Here is an 18,895-nt window from a genome sequence, read left to right as displayed (position 1 = left end):
TATAGAAAGTTTGAGAGCTTCGTGTGCAATTCTGGTTACACTAAATGTCAGGCAAGTCACTTTTGTTATGTTAGGTATTTTGGCAACTCCTATATCATTATATTGTTGTATGCGAAAGATATGCTTTGCATAGTTCAATATTAAGGAGATCAACAATCTAAAGAAACAATTGTCAAAACAACTTGCAATGGAGGATATGAGAGCTATAGAGCAAATCCTCGACATGAGAATTATCATAGACAGAGTCAAAGGCACACTAAGATGCTCACAAGCATAGTATGTTAAGAGAGTGCTCAATAGGCTTAATTTGGAGAAAGCCAAACTAGTGGGCGCACCTTTGGAAGTCATTCCAGACTTAGCAAGGATACGAAGATAGAGGAGGAGCATGATTATATGAGTAAGTACCCTATGGCTCATTGATGTATGCTGTATGCAATGGTCTGTACAAGACCAGACATTGCCCATGAAGTAGGAGTTGTAAGAAGGTACATGAATAATCCAGGAAAGTAGCATTGTGAGGCAGTAAGCTGGATTTTGAGGTACTTGAGAGGTTCTTCATATACATGTTTTTGCTTTACTAAAGTTGGCTTGAAATTGCACGGTTATGTTGATGCTGATCTAGTTAGTAATATTGAAAACCAGATGGGTGCTACATGTTTTTGTATACACCTTGGGTGGTACTGCTTTGTCTTGGGGTTCAAGCTTGTAAATGACTATTGCTCTATATAGCACAAAAAGTTGAGTATGTTGATGTATTTGCAATCTCAAAGAATGAGAATGGTACTTTCTAAAGTGACAGTCAAAGTGTTATATTCCTTGCCAAGAATTCAGTATTTCATTCTAAGACTAAACATATTTAGATTAGATATCATTTTATTTGATCTTTTCTTGATAATGTCTAGTTGATACTAGAGAAGATTTGTGAGAGATATGTTGACAAAGGATGTTAAACTTGAGAAATTGAAACTGTGTACAACTTCAGTTAATCTTCTAACCTGAGGACATGAGCTATGAGTTGTAGGGGTGGAGGTTTTAGTTTTGAAGAAAGGTGGTTGATACTTGTAGTTGTGCCAACCTCCAAGAGTGAGAATTGTTGGGTTTTTTTTTTTTTTTTGTGTGGAGTCTGGTTCTGTTTTATGACAGCTCGATTTGATAACCTATGACCAGCTGTTTCTTTTCCTCTCGATTGGTCATGAGTCTTGTCTTTACATTTTAAATCTCGAATCCTTGTTTTTAAATTTAGTGGATGATTTTTAAATTGAGCCAAGTGTTTTAAAACCCTCCAAATTTTTTTTAAAAGTCCAAAATTATTTTAAATGGAGTATTTTTAATATTATTGATCTAAACCTAATTTTCAAGTAAGCCTCTTTAATTTTGGACCACCGAAGATGATATAGTTTTAGAAAATCATTTTATTTAAATGATTTTATTTCTTTAGGAATATTATATAATATTCACCATTTTATTTTATGTTAAAAACTCTATTTATTTAGATGGATTGATTTCTCTAAAAAATATTTATTAAAACTCACCATTTTATTTTATGATGAAGAATATTATTCATTTAGATCAAGAATAAAAAGTTTGGTTTTAACACTTAGTTTATTTTCTTTTCCTTCCATTTATTTTCTACTCTTTATTTTTTATTTGCCCTCTTTTATTTTCTTGGAGCGATCTTCACAATTGGATTTAGGTTAAGAACCCCAAGATGTAGGGCCTAGATCAATTGCTCAAGAGCCCTAATTTCTCTTTCTCTTTCCTCTCTTCTCCGCCCACTTGCAACTTCCCCTCCCTCCCCCGATCTCAACCTCTCTTGCCCTGCTATGCGAAACCCAGCCACAGCCGTCATGATCTTTCAGCACCTCTACCATTGCACGTCCTTCATCGATGTCAATAAAAAAGGATGGTAAAAAGTTGACAATATGCAAGTTTGCGTCTGACCACAACTATGAGCTACTCATATCGAGAAGTACTAGTTTATTCCGTGGATATAGAGGAGTGACATGTGTAAGAAAAAAAGAAAACTCATGCGCACTTTGAATAAGTTTGGTCTACCAATAAGGAAGATAATGTTGATATTGAGTAAAGAATCAGACGGTAACTTAAATCGTTGATTGTATTGGTAAGAATGTAGAAAATTACTTGGAAAAAAAAATTGTTTGAAGAGGAAGATTCATAAAGGTTGTATGCTTACTTTCTTGATTGACAGTATAAAGAACCTGTGTTTGTGTACTACATGCAAGTTGATGAGAATGAGTATATGAGAAGTTGTTTTTGGGCACATGTAAGATCAATGGCTGCCTACTAATATTTTAAGGATGTTATATTTGATGTCATATACTTGACAAATATTTATAATATGCCATTTGTACATTTTTTTAAAGTTAACCATCATCACCAAATCATAATATTTGGTTGTATCTTGTTCGTTAATGAAACAACTAAATTCTATACGTGATTATTGAGAACATGGTAAGAAGCAATGCTTGGGCGTGCAACAACAAAATTTAACAACAACACAAAATGTTCATAACAAAATGTTCATAGGAATTTCATCGTTAAAGAGATACTAGAGATCTCATCGGTTGAGAGGTTAACGACATGAAATCATGTCATCGGCTAAGAGGGTAACATCATGAAGTCCCGTCGACAGTTGAGAGGGTCACACCACTAATCCAATCGTTAGCTGAGAGGGTCACGCCTTTGAGGGTTACGTGATGTGCTGAAAGGGCGTTGTTGACTGAAAGGATCACGGATTCGAGGATTATCTCGACTAAGAGGGTGACAACATCAATCAAGTCTTTGAATGAGAGGTTGGAAAAGAGGGGTCATGGAAGAGATAGAGCAGATCAAGTTCAGAGGGAGAGAGAGGGAGAGGGAGGGTTGGGGGAGAAGCTTGGGCTTGAGGGTTTTTGGCTTTTTTTCTCGTGATTACTAAAATGAGAGGCCTATGTAGAACACATCCATTGGAAGATGCTATTTGAGGAACGCCCATAAATGAGTTTTGCTATTTATCATCGTCACATACTACATACCGCATTTATTTTTAATTTTTTAAAATTAATTGAATTTTTCTACTGATCGTCTAAATATTAATTATTTTATAAGATAAAAGCTAAAAAATAAAAAAAAAATTATATATGATGTGTAGTATAAAAAGAGTGAGTATAAATTTTGGCGATAAATTATTATCTGTTATAAACTTATTTGTATTACCATTTTTAGCCATTAATTAAAACCATTTAGTCATCAATTAAGACCAATATTTAGCCATTAATTAAGACCATTGAGCTATCAATTAAGACCTATCTTTAGCCATCAATTAAAACTTAAACTATACCTACTCCTTTATACTCCTATATATATAGATATCATTCACTTGTATATGATCAAGTTTTGTATTGAAGAACAACTATTTCTCTTGCAATATCATCTTTCTTTTGCAATATCATTTTTTTTTTTAGTTTCATAATACGTTATCAGCATAGGGTTCTGTTGATTTTGAAGTTAGTGGTCTTCTACTTTATGTAAGTTTTTCAATATATTTTTTGCAATCCCCAATTTGAGTATTAAAGATTATATTCCTTATTATTACTTGATAAAATTCTACGTTTATTCACATAGTTTACATCTTAGTTATATTTATAGTAAATTAAAATTTCTATAATTTACATTTTAGTTATATCTGTGGTTAATTTTTATTTACATAGTTTATATACAAGTTCTATTTATTTTTTTATACTTGTTATGAATTATTGATGATAAGGTTCATCTTAAAATAGAAATGGAGCATCCTTGAAGGATCGCAATAAACCAATAATTTTATTGAGTATCTCATAATAAAAAATTTATTGATTCTATGAGAAAGTTTAAATGAGTGATAAGTGTACCAAAAGATCGGGATCCTCCCAAAAGCTTGTTATGATTAATGCACCAGAAGTTACATAATTGAAATTGTGTAGAGAAAAGCCATTAAAGAATATATGTTTAAAATAAATGTCTCAAATGTGCTCCTGAAATAGCAATATTAAGTGCGAAAGTTTACAAGATATTCTAAACTTATATCTTGTCTTCTAGTGGCTGAGCAAAATAACGAGCTTCTGGTACTATAAAAATATTCATTATCACGTCCAAGCTCTTGGTTTCTTTGAAAAAAATGCATAATTCTCAAAAGCTCGTATTGGAAAAACTACCAACTTTCTTTTTGAGATGATATTATACAACTATTGAATCAAATATTATGATGCATCAAAAGTGATATGATTCAAAATATTTATGTTTTTCATCATTAACTTGATCATCCGAAATCAATTACGATAAGTCGAATAATTTTCATATGGACGTATATAAAAGAACCAGAAAATTATTTTACTATAATGTCTTCCCACCATGAGCGGAAAGAAAAATTGCTTGAAGCAAATAAAATGAAATAATTCGACGTTATCTTGATTATCATAGATGAACCGGAAGTTCAGATGATAATTAATTTATGAATTTAATAAGATAAAAAGGTCTCATATTCTAACTGCTAAAATCCTAGTGAGGATTGAAATCTTTGCAGGACAATTAAGAAATTTAGTAGTCTAATGAACATAAGACATGTCTAGAAGCGTGTGAGACATATTGATACAAAAGATAAACCATCCCGAAAGACAAAAGCACAAAGAAAAGAAATTGGTGCTCCTGAAGAGGCCATATTCACAAAACAAGCAAAAAGATCCATCCAAATTTTCTGTACAAAATTCTCTCATAATAAAAATTCCTGAAGAGTATAATCCTCTTGAAGAATACCTCCTGAAGAGGTTTTTCATGAAATGTCTTCCCTTAAAGAGGGACAAGTACCTGAAAATAACGATATCTCGATATATTTCATAAGTATTGGAGAAATTCTTGATAGAAATAAAACCATTGTCGACAATGTATTTTCATATAAGATGGCACTTGACATTACTAGAAATAATGAAGAAAATGAGGCAAGAACCGTCGAAGAATACAGACGTAAAAATATTGGGTATTTCAGATTAGTATTTCATCTCTTAAATGCAATTAGTATTTCAGATTCATATTATGGTTTTGTAATAAATATGCATTATTAAAGGAGAAATAAAATGGAGAATACAGAACATCTACCAGAAGATAGAAAAACAATATGAATATTTGTGAAATATTATTTTATTATCTCGAAACAAAATTATAGAAATTTGAGGCTCTTCGCCTCATTCTTTAAACGATCTTGTTTTTTAAAAAATTGCATAGCATCCTTGTCTAAAGGATTAAGCAATTGAAAAGAAGAGTCAACTAAAGATTTTAAATTTCTATTCTCTTGCTTTATTGCTCCTATCTTTATATTGGATTCCAGAAGAAGTCACTGAAGGATAGAAATTTTCTCGTTGAGTTTGTTAATCTCACAAGTTTTGGATTGTAGTTGCTGAGAAAATGCAACAATGGTTGATGAGTATCGGGTATCGAGACTCACAAGCTCGTAAATAGCATCATCATCTGACTTATTAGTCAGATCATTATTGTATTGCATTATAGCACCTACGGTAGAAGTAGAAACAACTGGTGAATGAGGTGTAGAATATCTCATATGTTGGTCATGAGAAGATTGCTGGGTCATTGCAGAGTAAGAATGCAAAGTAAGTATGCAGACTAAGTACAGAAAAGTGAAGAAGATAGGATGCGAATAAAGATGAGCTGAATATTTCTTTTATAGAGAAAATTATGAAAGTAGGACAAAATTATATATATTGATAGAGGATACGCTAAACACAGATATCCTATAGTTATTTATTAGGCCGTAAAATTAAAAGTAGCTTGCCCTTACTCTATTTGAAGTTGGACTTTTTCAGATATCCATGACGAGATTAAATGCAGCTTGTCCTTATTCTCTAAGTATTTGGACTTCTTCAAATATCTATTACTGCTGATCTTGAAGATCACGAGCATATTGTTTTAATGCCTTATTCTCCTCAAATTTCTTATTCTTACGACTCTTTACAGAGAGTTTCTAACGCAATTAAAATATTTGATTAGTTAGTTGGTTGACCTCATTCACTTTAGTTAATAACTTCCGAGACATGGTTGTAACAGATGCAGAATATTGAGAACTAAGAAATCTTGATTTTGAAATGGCATCAGAATAACTCATTCTAGAAAAATGAATCTCTGCTCCTATCATAGGAGCAACATACTCAGGTGAGTAAAAGGAAGGACAAAATATCTTTATTGTTTCACAACGTTTCTCGTGAAGTATCTCTCTACAAGAGACAAAAGATGTAGCATCATAACCCTGCGGCGCCTGACAGCTCCAGAAAAGTTGTAAAATCTTACGGTGCTTGTCTGGTCTAAAAAAGTGGCCACTATTTTTGTTGAATATGGAGGTTGGTGGCTTAATTTTGATGACTTATCCACTAATTATGTTATTTACAAAAACTCCAGAAGACCACAACTCTATAAGAGTAGTGAATTTAATGTTAAAACGATCTTGAATCAATATAGTGAATTTGTTTACCAAAACATTATCAACTGCATCATTTAAAGAGTTGGTACACAATATTGAGATGCATCAACACAAAGACCTTTCACTATAAAGTCATGAAACACTTTTATATAGACAAAGCTCATCCTTTGAATACTCCAATGGTTGTTCGATCATTTGATAAGCAGAAAGATCCATTTCGTCATTGTGAAGACGATGAAGAAATTTTTGATCCTGAAGTACCTTATCTGAGTGCAATTGAAACCCTGATGTATCTTACAATTTGCACTCGATCTGATGTTGCATTTTCAGCTAATTTACTTGCAATATATAATTTCACACCAACTCGAAGACATTGAAATGGTATTAAATATGTCATTTGTTACCTACGATGTATAATTGATATGTAATTATTTTATCAACATGGATCAAGTCCACAATTAATTGGATATACGGATGCAAGTTATCTTTCAAATCCATGCAGAGAGATCATTGCAATTCATGTGGAGAAATATGAAATTAATGTCAAGCAGATACGGTCAAGTGATAATCTAGCAGATTTATTCATTAAAACATTACCAACTGCAACATTTAAGAAGATTGTGCAGAACATTAGAATGCGAAGACTTGAAGATCTGTTATCATGCATTTTTCAGGAGGAGTAATGTCTTGAAGATTTGTGTTGATTGTACTCTTTTTCTTTCGCTAAAGTTTTATTCTACTGAATTTTCATTTACAAGGTTTTAATGAGGCAATCTTAAATTATTTGGCGATATATATGAATATTATTATCTTTTTCCTTCGCCATTGATTTTTTTCTACTGGTTTTTTTTCTTGGCAAGATTTTAACGAGATATATTCTTTATGTATGATCATCCAAAAGGACAGTGTTATAAACTTATTTATATGATCATCTTTAGCTATCAATTAAGACTTAAGCTATACCTATTCTTTTATATTCCTATATATATAGAGGTATAATTCACTTATATATGATCCAATTTTATATTGAAGAATAACTTATTCCCTTATGATTTTTCTTTTAGTTCCATAACATTATCTATTAATTATTATCGATGAAAATTTTCATTGGACGTGGGAAGTACGCAGGGTATCAGATACCGCTCGACTAAACGCTTCGAGAATAGACGTGTGGTTGGTCGCTTCCTTCTCTTTTTCTAATTACGAACTGGACCGCATTGACATAAAGTTGAACACGTGACTGCCCGCATCATCACCGCCAATACCTATCCCTTTAATCTGAACCGTATATCCTCTCACGCAAGAAAATAAATAATTAAAAAAGAAATAAAAAATCAACCTATCCCTTTAATCTGAACCGTATATCCTCTCACGAAAGAAAATAAATAATTAAAAAAGAAATAAAAAATCAAGGTGAGTGGTTCCGAGTCTTTGTCTGTTCTATATAACTCGTTCTGACCCAGTTTCTTCTCTCATCTCTCTCTCTCTTTCTCTCTCTCTTTCGATCTCTAGCCTTTCGTTCGGAGACTCGTAGCCACCGCTCTTGTATCAGGTATTTTACTTCTTCTTGTTCTTCGGATATTCTATCGTTTTGGTTTGGGTTACTTCCTTGCTTTCGATTATATTTTTCTTTAAATGAATGGTTTCCTGATTTAGGTTATGTTTTTATTTGTATTTGTTTGTTCGTGTAAATATATCTCTGAATATTTCTTTTTATTTTTGCTGGGCTTGCGTCTCCGGCAGGATTGGGAATCTATAATTTTCCCCCTAAAAAATATTAGGGTTTTTCTTTTCCTAAAACAAGAATTTGTTTTTAAGAAACGGGTTACTTTTTTGCAGTATGAGATATGGACTCGAATGACTTGTTGGTTTGAAAGATGACTGACTATGGAGGATAGACTGGGTTGAAAATTGGTTAAGATCTGGTTGCTTTTTTGTAATATTTTCTTTATTAGTGAAAGGATCGATAAGTATAAGGAAAGAACCGCCTATTTAAAAATAAAAACAAAAGTATTCGGAAAGATTAAATGGGAAATTGCGGATTGGATTATGATTTTTTTGTGTTGTGTTTTTTCCTAAAACAACATTATTAGGGTTTTTCTTTTCCTAAAACAAGAATTTGTTTTTAAGAAACGGGTTACTTTTTTGCAGTATGCGATATGGTACTCGAATGACTTGTTGGTTTGAAAGATGACTGCCTATAGAGGATAGACTGGGTTGAAAATTGGTTAAGATCTGGTTGCTTTTTTGTAATATTTTCTTTATTAGTGAAAGGATCGATAAGTATAAGGAAAGAACCGCCTATTTAAAAAAAAAAAAAAAAAAAAAAAAAAGAAGCATTCGGAAAGATTAAATGGGAAATTGCGGATTGGATTATGATTTTTTTGTGTTGTGTTTTTTCCTAAAACAACATTATTAGGGTTTTTCTTTTCCTAAAACAAGAATTTGTTTTTAAGAAACGGGTTACTTTTTTGCAGTATGAGATATGGTACTCGAATGACTTGTTGGTTTGAAAGATGACTGCCTATAGAGGATAACCTGGGTTGAAAATTGGTTAAGATCTGGTTGCTTTTTTGTAATATTTTCTTTATTACTGAAAGGATCTATAAGTATAAGGAAAGAACCGCCTATTTAAAAAAAAAAAAGTATTCGGAAAGATTAAATGGGAAATTGCGGATTGGATTTTGATTTTTGTGTGTGTTTTTTTTTTGGGGGGGGGGGGGGGGGGGCGGGGGTGTTCATAGTCGCACCTGTGTTACATAGAACTTGGCAATCAAATATGGTGCTTTTTTTTTAAAGAATTGAATTGCTTCACATGGCAGGTAAAAGGCCTTTTAATGGATTTCTAGAATTGATTCTCGTTACATTAAATATAGTGATGGCCTCCACTTTTTAGATCTATCCTAATTTAGACGATGGTTTTGTGCCATAAAATGCTATGTTAGCTATGAATTGATGCTATCAATTTGTGAGAATAACCAAATAGGTGCCATTAGGTGCAGCAATTTTGAGCTGTTGATGCTTAACCATAAAGTTATTTAGGCCAAGCTTAGAGTAGTCTAGTTGATGTAGTATTCTGAGATAATCTGCAGCATAAATGTATTTTTATTATAGTTTGAAGAAAGCATACAATATTAATGTTGAACAAGTACATGAGACATCGGATGACTGAATCTTAGTGAAAACTTAGCTGGAAAATATTTTTTCATTACTAATTGTCTGAAAGCATTCATTCTCAATATTCTTGATCGACTAGGTAAAAGGGTGGAGTTGATTTAAGAACCTATAGCGCTGGTATTTTAGTTGATTTATTGAGTACAATTAGTTTTTTGGGAATGCCCACATATTACTTCAATTGACAGAAAAAAAAAAAAAAGGTGATGGCTTTGGGGGCCAGCAGTTTTGGTATAAAATGTTGAGCATTCAGGATTGAGTAAGTAGGTGAATCCAGGACTGATTTCATGGTTGAGTGACAGAGAACTTTCCTACTGTAAGAAAGCATTTTTTTCTAGATGATATTTCTTTGAATAATGGCTGTAGATTTCAATGGTTTTAATATTCATGAGTTCCTTGTATCTCTCTCTTCCCCTTCTTCCTTTGTAGGGGCTTCCTATTGTATACATCCAGTGTGCTTGGGCTTTTGCCTGGTTTGCTATCAATAAAATTTACACTTCTAAAAACAAAAGAAATGACATGCAACATTCATGAAAAAACCATCAATTAAATGAAAACAAGATGGTAGGAAGTTGGCTATATTTGAGTTGTTATGTGAAATAAAGGAGAATAATTGCAATGGAAATGAATGGGCCTGTATACAAAATGTCAGTGATTGGACTCCATTTGGAGATTCACAGGAGTGACTGTTCTAGATTTGAGTCTTCAGTACAGGAGCAGAATGGGAGGATGGAATGGGCAAGGCTTAGGGAAAAGTGATTGCCCAAACTTTTATTTTAGCATTTTGCCTTATGTGGAGCTGGATGGAGATAATGAATATGTAAGTAGCTGTTTTTAAATGGTTTGCTGAGTGAGGTTACACTGTGAGGTGACAAGGGGGCTGTGGAATGAGATCTTTATAAGAGTTGATGTTGCTTGGGTAATGCCATCGAGGGTGGTGGATTTACTGGCTTGTTGGAAGGAGATTCAAGGCCATCCTCAAGTGGTGGCAGTTTAGAAGATGATTCCATTGTGTATCATGTGGTGTACATGGTGAGAAAGGAATGAGTGGTACTTTGAAAATAGGAAGTGTACAATGGCGGAGCTTCAGAATTTTTTTATGCACACCTTAATGCTTTGGTTCTCAGCCATTGTACTTGATGAAAACAATGTTCATGACTTTTTGTCCCTAATCTAGAATGTATTTAGGTGTTCTTTTGTATACTTCTTGTGTACATGGGTTATGCCTATTTCCTTCGTATCAATAAAATTGATTTATTATGTATAAAAAAAAAAATCATTTTGGTAAAGATGTAATCTGTTGGGACCTTAATCTTAATTTGGATTTGAATGGTACCTTGTTCAGTAATAATGTTTCTGCCGATGGCCTCTTCTGGTGTTTAAAGATTTCTGTTTTCTTCTTGATTTTATTAGCTGAAACTTGAAAGAGTGATAAGCAGAACAGATTAAGGTATTGTTATAAATATATCTTTTGGAACTGTCATTCCTGATGGATGGCGGTTTTGTTTCAAATTTCGATTTTTTCTAATTGGGTTTTATCTATCATTTATTTCAGTCCTGATCATAAACCAAAGGATTCCTTGGTCACCTGTTCACTTCCAACAGCCAAGTTTCATGTCTGAACTCGACGATCAGATTCCTACTGCTTTTGGTAGGTTTTATTTTCCCTTGTACATGTTTATTGATTTGGTAATTAGAAGACAAGAATTTATTCTCCAGATCTTGAGAATAATAGTGGTGGTGGTTCCATAATTGTATAGATCCCTTTGCTGAGGCAAATGCTGAGGACTCGGGCGCCGGGACCAAAGAGTATGTACATGTGCGTATACAGCAGCGTAACGGGAGGAAAAGCTTGACTACTGTGCAGGGATTGAAGAAGGAATACAGCTATAACAAGATACTAAAGGACCTTAAGAAAGAGTTCTGCTGTAATGGTACTGTTGTCCAGGATCCTGAGCTAGGCCAGGTTTGTTGCCATTCCCTTGTTAAGATGTGGATGCATTTTAATATACCATTCCTTGTTTTGTTACTATTGGATTTTTTCTTTACCATTGATGAATATGGCTCGTCTGTAGACTTCATTTCATGTGATGCATTCTTTTTGTGCCCCCGCTTTCTGCAGATTTTGGAATTGTACAATTTGTACTAATCCTTATAGCAGTTTCATTTTTTTCCTGGAACTGAAACAAAAAACTAAATCATTGTTGTATGGGTGCAGGTTATACAACTGCAGGGAGATCAAAGGAAGAATGTTTCCACCTTCCTTGTGCAGGTATTACATTGTCACTTTTTTCTTTTCTTTTTTTCAAGCGTTCATTTGTGTTATATTTTGTGGTTACGTAAAGTCTGTTAATTATTCATAATGTTCTTCCATCAGGCTGGCATTGTGAAGAAGGAGCATATCAAGATTCATGGTTTTTAGTGTCTACACAAGCCTATATACGGGCTTCTATATGTAGTTTATATGTTATAATTGGCACATGAGTAGCATATAGTTTAAGATCCAAACTTTAGACATTAGCTATACTACTACATCTACTTACGTTCAAACAAGAACCCATCATCTCTGTTAATTTTCTGATTCTGCTACTTGCCGTGTTATGTGGAAGGATTATGGATTGTACTACTATGAACCCTTTATCCATGCTAATAATGTCATGTTTTCTATACATGAGTTGTGCATTCGCTGACTCTAATTTGGATGTCTAATTGATTAAACTGTTAATGTAGTTAGGAGTTTGGACTAGTAGTGGGTCATGATAATGGAACTTAGAAATTCACAGAAAATGGTGCCTGGATGTATTCAAACAAGGCTTGAGCACAATGTCGTGGATGCCATAGCTATCATATGCTGCTTTATGTTTTTCTTGTGGAGCAAGGCCTACGGTGAGTTGTTTGAATAGTGAGATGAGATGATATGATTTTAAATGAAAGTTGAATAAATATTATTAGAATATTATTATTATTATTTTAAGATTTGAAAAAGTTGAATTGAGATTTGAAAAAATTAAAATTGTTTATTATATTTTATATAAAAATTTAAAAAAATTGTATTGGCGAGATAATATGAAAATGATTTTTTAATCCAAACAGTTCATAATTATTCTGTCATTAAAATTTACAATTCTTAGGTAAGCCTTCGTTGTTGAGAAGTGAGATTTCTCTCTTTATTTAGATGAAATATCCATTTTTCCAATGGGATATTTATCTGTCCGCCTGAAAACCATCGTTTTGCAACTGTATTAAATTAACGAATCGCGCTGCTGCGTTGTTTCTTGGAGTCAAGAAGAACTCGATCTTCTTCAAGAGGACCTCATCTTTGATCCGAGGAGCCGAAGTCTATTAAGCAAGCCTTGGGTCTATTCCTACCATATCGTCTTTTCTGTTTTCTTTACCTGAGCTCCTTTTTCTTTTGTCTTAAAACATATGAGTGCAAGCCGTTTTGCACTTTTGGCCACTTGCCTCAGGAATAGAACAAAGCAAGGATCGCTTGTCCTGTTAAACGGATCAAACGATCTCTATCTCTATTCTGCATGGATGATGCTCTGATGGCCGTCAAATCAGCCAATGACTCAATGAGTATGTGGTCTGAACTCTGAAGTATAATCGCACTCTCTCGGCCTTTCATGCTATCGAAAAGATAGGAGCCCTACAAAATGGATCCTGGCCACAACAGAAAGTCACATAGTTGGATGCCACCAAAAGATTATTGATTTCTTTTTTAATATATTTCTTTACATCTATAAATAATTTTCAAAAAGAGATTTACAATATCATTTAAAAATAATTTTTAATTACTAAAAAAATAAATAAATAAATCAGTGTACACAATCAATGACTTTTATCTATGAGAGTAGCACTGTCCCTACAAAAGATAAGCTCGGATGGGCAAATTTGGGACAGGCTCATCTCATTTTTTTCCCCGTGGGTAATTTTTTAGGAAGGTTTTGCACGTTCGAGACTTTCATCAATTATTTTGTTTTATATTATAACTCATGGTTTGATGGCCTGTGATAAAGAAGAAACAAATCATCTGTAATTATATTGCGGTTTTTATGGAAATTATGATTGAATAATTTTCCAATGGTACTACACGTCAGAATGACTAAACAAAGGCAAGCACTGGCATTGAGATTAAGCCAATTCCAGTGTTAGTATAATTAAGCCAATGTCAATGCTACATATAATTAAGCCAATGCGAGGTAAATTTCAGTTGACATTAGATTAACTAGGTAAAAATTTCAAATAGACAAGTTTTACATAAATTCTTTGTAAAAAAGTGGATCCAACTAAAAAGGAATAGTATTTTTTACATTTGTTTAAAGCAGAGTTTATTTTTTTACAAAGGCTTGTGCTAAACTTGTCTATTTGGGGTTTATATATATATATATACTAGTATAGTATTGAATTTAACTATATTTGTTAATGTCGTATTTTGCACGCCTTTGGGTTGGGCTCTCAACATTTTGAGTATTCAATTTTCGGCCTACAATCACAAAGAATACATCACAAGACGGGAGTTGTGGTGGTGGCTGGGGAGTTTCCGATGCCAAAATCAATATCATCTTAGAGTTTGGTATAAGTGAGTAGAGAGTTTAGAGAGAATTTTTAATACTTGGGGATTCGTCTAAAATACTCGATTTCTGGGGTCAGCTACCTATGCCCAGTGTTAGGGGAATGTGTCCCCTCAACAGTCCATTTACTCAAGTTCCTTTAATGCAGCATGGCTCCTGGGGTAGCATAATTAATGGGGGTGGCTCCCTGTCTCATTTATACTTCGGGTTCATGCCGTTCGGTTCTCTCTTTCCCATTCATCAAAGAATCAAGGGTGGCTCTCCACAATTTGCGCTTGCTTGTCCGTTGAAGCCTACATGGGACTAGGCTTCATAGGGGGTGTTAAGGTGGCGTGTTCCCCCCTTCTTTGCATTTTGGAGGGTTTCCTGCGCGTTTGAATTTGCATGCCCTCCTCTAATCCAATACTAGGGTCCTCTGATGAGTCAATGGGTTACTCGGTTGACTGGCCCTCTCTTGTACTTGGGTTTGCGCTCTAGGCCTCTAGCCCGAAGGAAAAATCCCCTTACAATATCTATATAAATTTTAGACTTTTTAGATGAGTATATATGACCAAATGTGTAAAAATATATTTACAAAAAGAATATATATTATAATTTATTGCTGAGGGCATTAGTGACTCTATTCTCTAATCCCGCTTTGTGCTTGAGAATGAATGAAAATTGTTGTTAAAAAAATCTTCCCATCAAGCATGTTTGGCACTAGTGCTTTTGGGAGTGTATATGTTGAAGAGAGTCATGATCAATGTATAGGATGAGTTCACAATGAATGACATAATGTCACCAGTAGTGTAGAGATTGTACAAGGGCGTAAAACTTTAGATCATATGTAGAATATCAGCGTTGGGTCTCATTGAGTTTTTCGCTGAAGTATGCGATGGGGTGTCCATGCAGGCTGAGCACTCCCTTGATGCCTGTATGGGATGCATCACAAGCAAACTCGAAGGGCTGTTCAAAGTTGGGTAGCTGAAGTGTAAGAAAGCCAGCTTGAATATGCATGGCTATTGTATTGATTTAAATACTGAATACAAGAATCAAATATTTATGAATGCAATAAAGGTACAACTACGTATTATCTATCAATGGAAACTATAATCTGCTATACAAGGAAATAACTATACGAGGAGACAACTAATATATATATAGAGCTGGTATTAACGTAGAAACAATAGCAATATCTCTTGATATTCCCCCTCAAGCTGAAGGTGGTACAGGACCAACAAAAAGCTTGCTGCGTTTGGGTCGAAATTTGGGAGCAGATAGGGGCTTAGTGAAGATGTTTGTGACTTGATCTTTCCCAGAAACATGAGCCAGAGAAAGAACACCACGAGCTACCTGTTCACGGACAAAGTGTACGTCAATCTCATTATACTTAGTGCGATGGTGAACACATGATTTTTGGCCATATTGATGCTATTGATATTGTCACAATAGAGTGTAGGAGGAGAAAAAGGGTAGCCAAGGCTATTAAGAAGGTTATTGAACCACATAAGCTCAGCAGTAGTGGCAGCTAACACACGGTACATGATCGAGCTGAAATATTGCATATTTTATCTATTTAAAACTAATGTTTTTTTTAATTCATCATGACATTATTATTGGTTTTAGATGGAAAAATAGTTAATAAGCATAAATACGAGTTGTGATTTTTAATTGATTAATATCATGTTTATGCTTAATTTTATAACTATAATTTAATGAGACAATATTTCCTCACATATATAGTTTATTTGTGATAATCTATTTTTCTTTTGATTTATTTCTTTGAATGTTATTTTTGTTTTCAGTTCAAATAAATCCAGTTGGAACTGTTGACCATGGGGAGAAAGGAATAAGAGGTGCGAAGAGGTGCGACTTACGGGCCAACTCTTCATCTGTCTTGTTGTTCTCAATCGGTTAGGATTATTCAAGTAGCAGCAGATGAAGCAGAAGCGGACAAAAATAGCTTCACATGCAGCAGACCACTCGGACAGACCCACTCACATGAAGCAAACATGCAGCACTCAACAAACAACGAGTTGGACTTTGGCTAGCCGAGATTGAAGGAAAGGGAGTCATTAAAGAAAGAAAAGGAAGTTGGCTGAACGTGTCATTAAAGAGATTAAAGAAAAGAAATACTCATCAAATCAAAGGATGTAGAAGAGTGAAAGAGACGTTTAAAGAAATGGGTTGATTAAGTTTTCAACTACACGAAATGAAGGAAAATAAGCAAGAAGCATTTTCGGAAAGCAATTAATGTGCTGGAATTGGAATTAGCTGAAGGGGTAGGCAGCAGCAGTTGGTGGGGACGTGTGAAAGTCGAGCAAACAAGAAGAAATAAAAAGAAAGGAACAGCCGAAAAGTAGGAAAGTGAAAGAGAAAGAGGAAAGAAAGAGGGGAAGTGGTAGGAGTTTAGAAAAGGTTGGTCTTCGACTTGAGCTGGAGTGAGACCAGCTGGAGCTCGATAGCAGTAGGGGAGTTTAGTTTAGGAAGTTCTTGTTTTCGGGATAGCAGTAGGAGTTTAGTAGGAGTTGAACTTGTTGTGTTTGCTTTGTATTCTCCTTCGGGACAGCAGAGTGAAGTTTGTTTTATTTTCTGTTTTCTTTGTTTTCTCATTCAGACAGCAGTTGTTTACTTGTTCAGTTGTTTTATTTTCTGTTGTTTACTTGTTTGTTTGGCTGTAATTGTTTTAGGAGTTCAGTTGCTTTATTTTTCTGTTTAGAAGCAATGGCACGACAGTTTTCATTTATTGTATTGTTTTCTTGTTTTATTTTCTGTTTAGAAGCTAGTAGCAGCATCACGTAAAGTTTTAGTTTTTGTTTACTTGTTTCACTTTCATTTTTGTTTACTTGTTTACTTGTTTTACTTCTCATATTTAGTTCTTATTCTTTCGGTTGTAGCATTAAGTCTTTCGTTTTCCGTTCTCTCGTTTGTGTTCATCGTTTGGAGTTTGCAAGTTTAATTTTCTTCATGCTCTTTTATTTTTCCTTTCACCTTTAATTTCTGTCTATTTAAATTACTGTATTTTATTTTTCCTTGCACCTTTAATTCCTCTATTTAAATTAATGTCATTTATTTTTCCTTGCACCTTTAAATTTCAGTCTATTAATTTCAGCAATTTTAATTTACGTTCTTGCATTTTAATTCCTTACATTTCATCGCTGCACTTAAATCCAACAAACAAATATGAATCTAGTCCATGACTAGTAAACTCTTCCATCCATTGTACATATCATCCTCTTGTTTTCTCTTTGTGAAGTTTTTCACATTTTTCAACAAGTTTAATTTTAAGTAACCTTTCCCTGTGGATTCGATCCTGTAAGATACTACAACGCCTGTATACTTGCAGGTAAAACTGCACTTAAATTTTGATTCATTAATTTGAGTCATATTTTAGTCGCATCAAGTTTTTGGCGCCGTTGCCGGGGAGAGTTGTCTAACTTAAATTTAAACTTGTTATTATTTTTTTTATTTTCTCATCTCATTTGCATCAACCACTCATCTCCACCATATTAGATCGACGTATCATAACATGCCAGTATTTCAAGGAGGTTGGTCTGAGCCAATCCAATCAACTAGCTGGGTCAATCAAGCACAAAATCAGCCCTTCTCCAACACATATAATCCGGGGTGGAATAATCACCCAAATTTCTCATGGAGAAATGATCAGCCTGGTTGGTCCCCACCTCCTCAGCACCAGTATCTGCCATATCAAAATCCTCAGAGCTATCCTTATGTAGCTCATCCTGGATTTCAACCTCATGTACCTGCACAGCCTCCACATAATGAAACCCTTGAGGAAACATTACAGGCTTTTATGCAGGGACAAGCTCAGACAATGCAAGCCATTACTGAGCTGAGAAGTTCTATCAGCGACTTGAACTCTGCATTACATGCTCAGGAAAAGGGAGACGTTGTTGAGACAGCAGAAGCTGTTCTTACCTTGAGAAGTGGGAAGGAAGTTCCCCGACCTGAAATGACAATAGACACAGAGGTAATAGCTCCTACGCCTAAAGATGCAGCAGAGACGGATGAAGCTGAAAAAGAACTAGAGGTAGCGAGACCAGAACTGAAAAAGCCTGTGAGTGCGGATGCTGAAACGAGTAAGGGATACCAACCTGTGGTACCCTATCCTCAGAGATTGGTAGCTGGCAAAAGTGGAGTTGTGAAACTTACCTTTGGGAACGTGGCACTTAAGTTGAACGTTTTCAACACTTGCAAGATGCCGGCACATTTTGATGACACAAGTGGTTTGAATGCAGGGGAGAGTTTGACACCAAAGTTTATTTGCTCAAATTCTCCTTTCTCTCATAATGAAGATGATTTTAATTTTTTTGATTGTTTTGCAGATTTTTCTTTACCACTTCAAGGGACGGAGAGAATGCCTTCTAAATGGTCCACCCAAAATAAACGTCGGTTTCTCTCCGAGCTGAGAAAACAGTTTAAAAAATTTTGCAAATCCCGATGGAGTGGGCCGTACATTGTAAATCCCAGGGAAGTGTCTTGATTTCCTTTTTCTTTACAGTTTTCTTTACTTTCTTTGTTTTTATTTGTTTGTTTGCTTTGATTTTATATTTCATGTTGATTGTTTGTTTTGCTTGTTGAGATCTGTGCTTTGTTTTCTTTCGTTCTATTCAATAAGGACTATGTCTCTCACTAGTTGGGGGTGTGGAATGAATAAAATGGTGCGTTAGTAGACACTGTAGAT

The 18,895-nt window shown here is 34.3% G+C and overlaps 1 protein-coding gene across 2 annotated transcripts; it reads left to right on the top strand.

The window, feature by feature from the left end:
* The first annotated feature begins 7,859 nt into the window (after positions 1-7,859).
* Positions 7,860-12,306, top strand: LOC122307713 (protein translation factor SUI1 homolog 1). Of its 2 annotated transcripts, none has more exons than XM_043120766.1 (5): positions 7,860-8,015; positions 11,193-11,288; positions 11,398-11,603; positions 11,856-11,909; positions 12,015-12,306. In XM_043120766.1, the coding sequence occupies exons 2-5, from the start codon at positions 11,252-11,254 to the stop codon at positions 12,057-12,059; spliced, it is 342 nt and encodes a 113-aa protein (XP_042976700.1). In that variant the 5' UTR covers positions 7,860-8,015; positions 11,193-11,251; the 3' UTR covers positions 12,060-12,306. The 2 variants fall into 2 exon arrangements, with proteins under 2 accessions (XP_042976700.1, XP_042976701.1); XM_043120767.1 differs by lacking the exon at positions 7,860-8,015 and adding an exon at positions 11,064-11,087.
* The last annotated feature ends 6,589 nt before the right edge of the window (positions 12,307-18,895 follow it).

This window comes from Carya illinoinensis, chromosome 4, assembly GCF_018687715.1.
Source record: "Carya illinoinensis cultivar Pawnee chromosome 4, C.illinoinensisPawnee_v1, whole genome shotgun sequence".
Classification (NCBI taxonomy): domain Eukaryota; kingdom Viridiplantae; phylum Streptophyta; class Magnoliopsida; order Fagales; family Juglandaceae; genus Carya; species Carya illinoinensis.
Note: the sequence above shows the minus strand (reverse complement) of the source record. Positions and strands in the feature narration are given on the sequence as shown.

Bases quoted from the DNA above. Each gene is read 5' to 3' on its own strand.
- LOC122307713 (XM_043120766.1), top strand. From the start codon at position 11,252: ATGTCTGAACTCGACGATCAGATTCCTACTGCTTTTG. The intron at 11,604-11,855 runs GTTTGTTGCCAT...GTATGGGTGCAG, and splicing joins AGGATCCTGAGCTAGGCCAG to GTTATACAACTGCAGGGAGA. The intron at 11,910-12,014 runs GTATTACATTGT...TTCTTCCATCAG, and splicing joins TTTCCACCTTCCTTGTGCAG to GCTGGCATTGTGAAGAAGGA.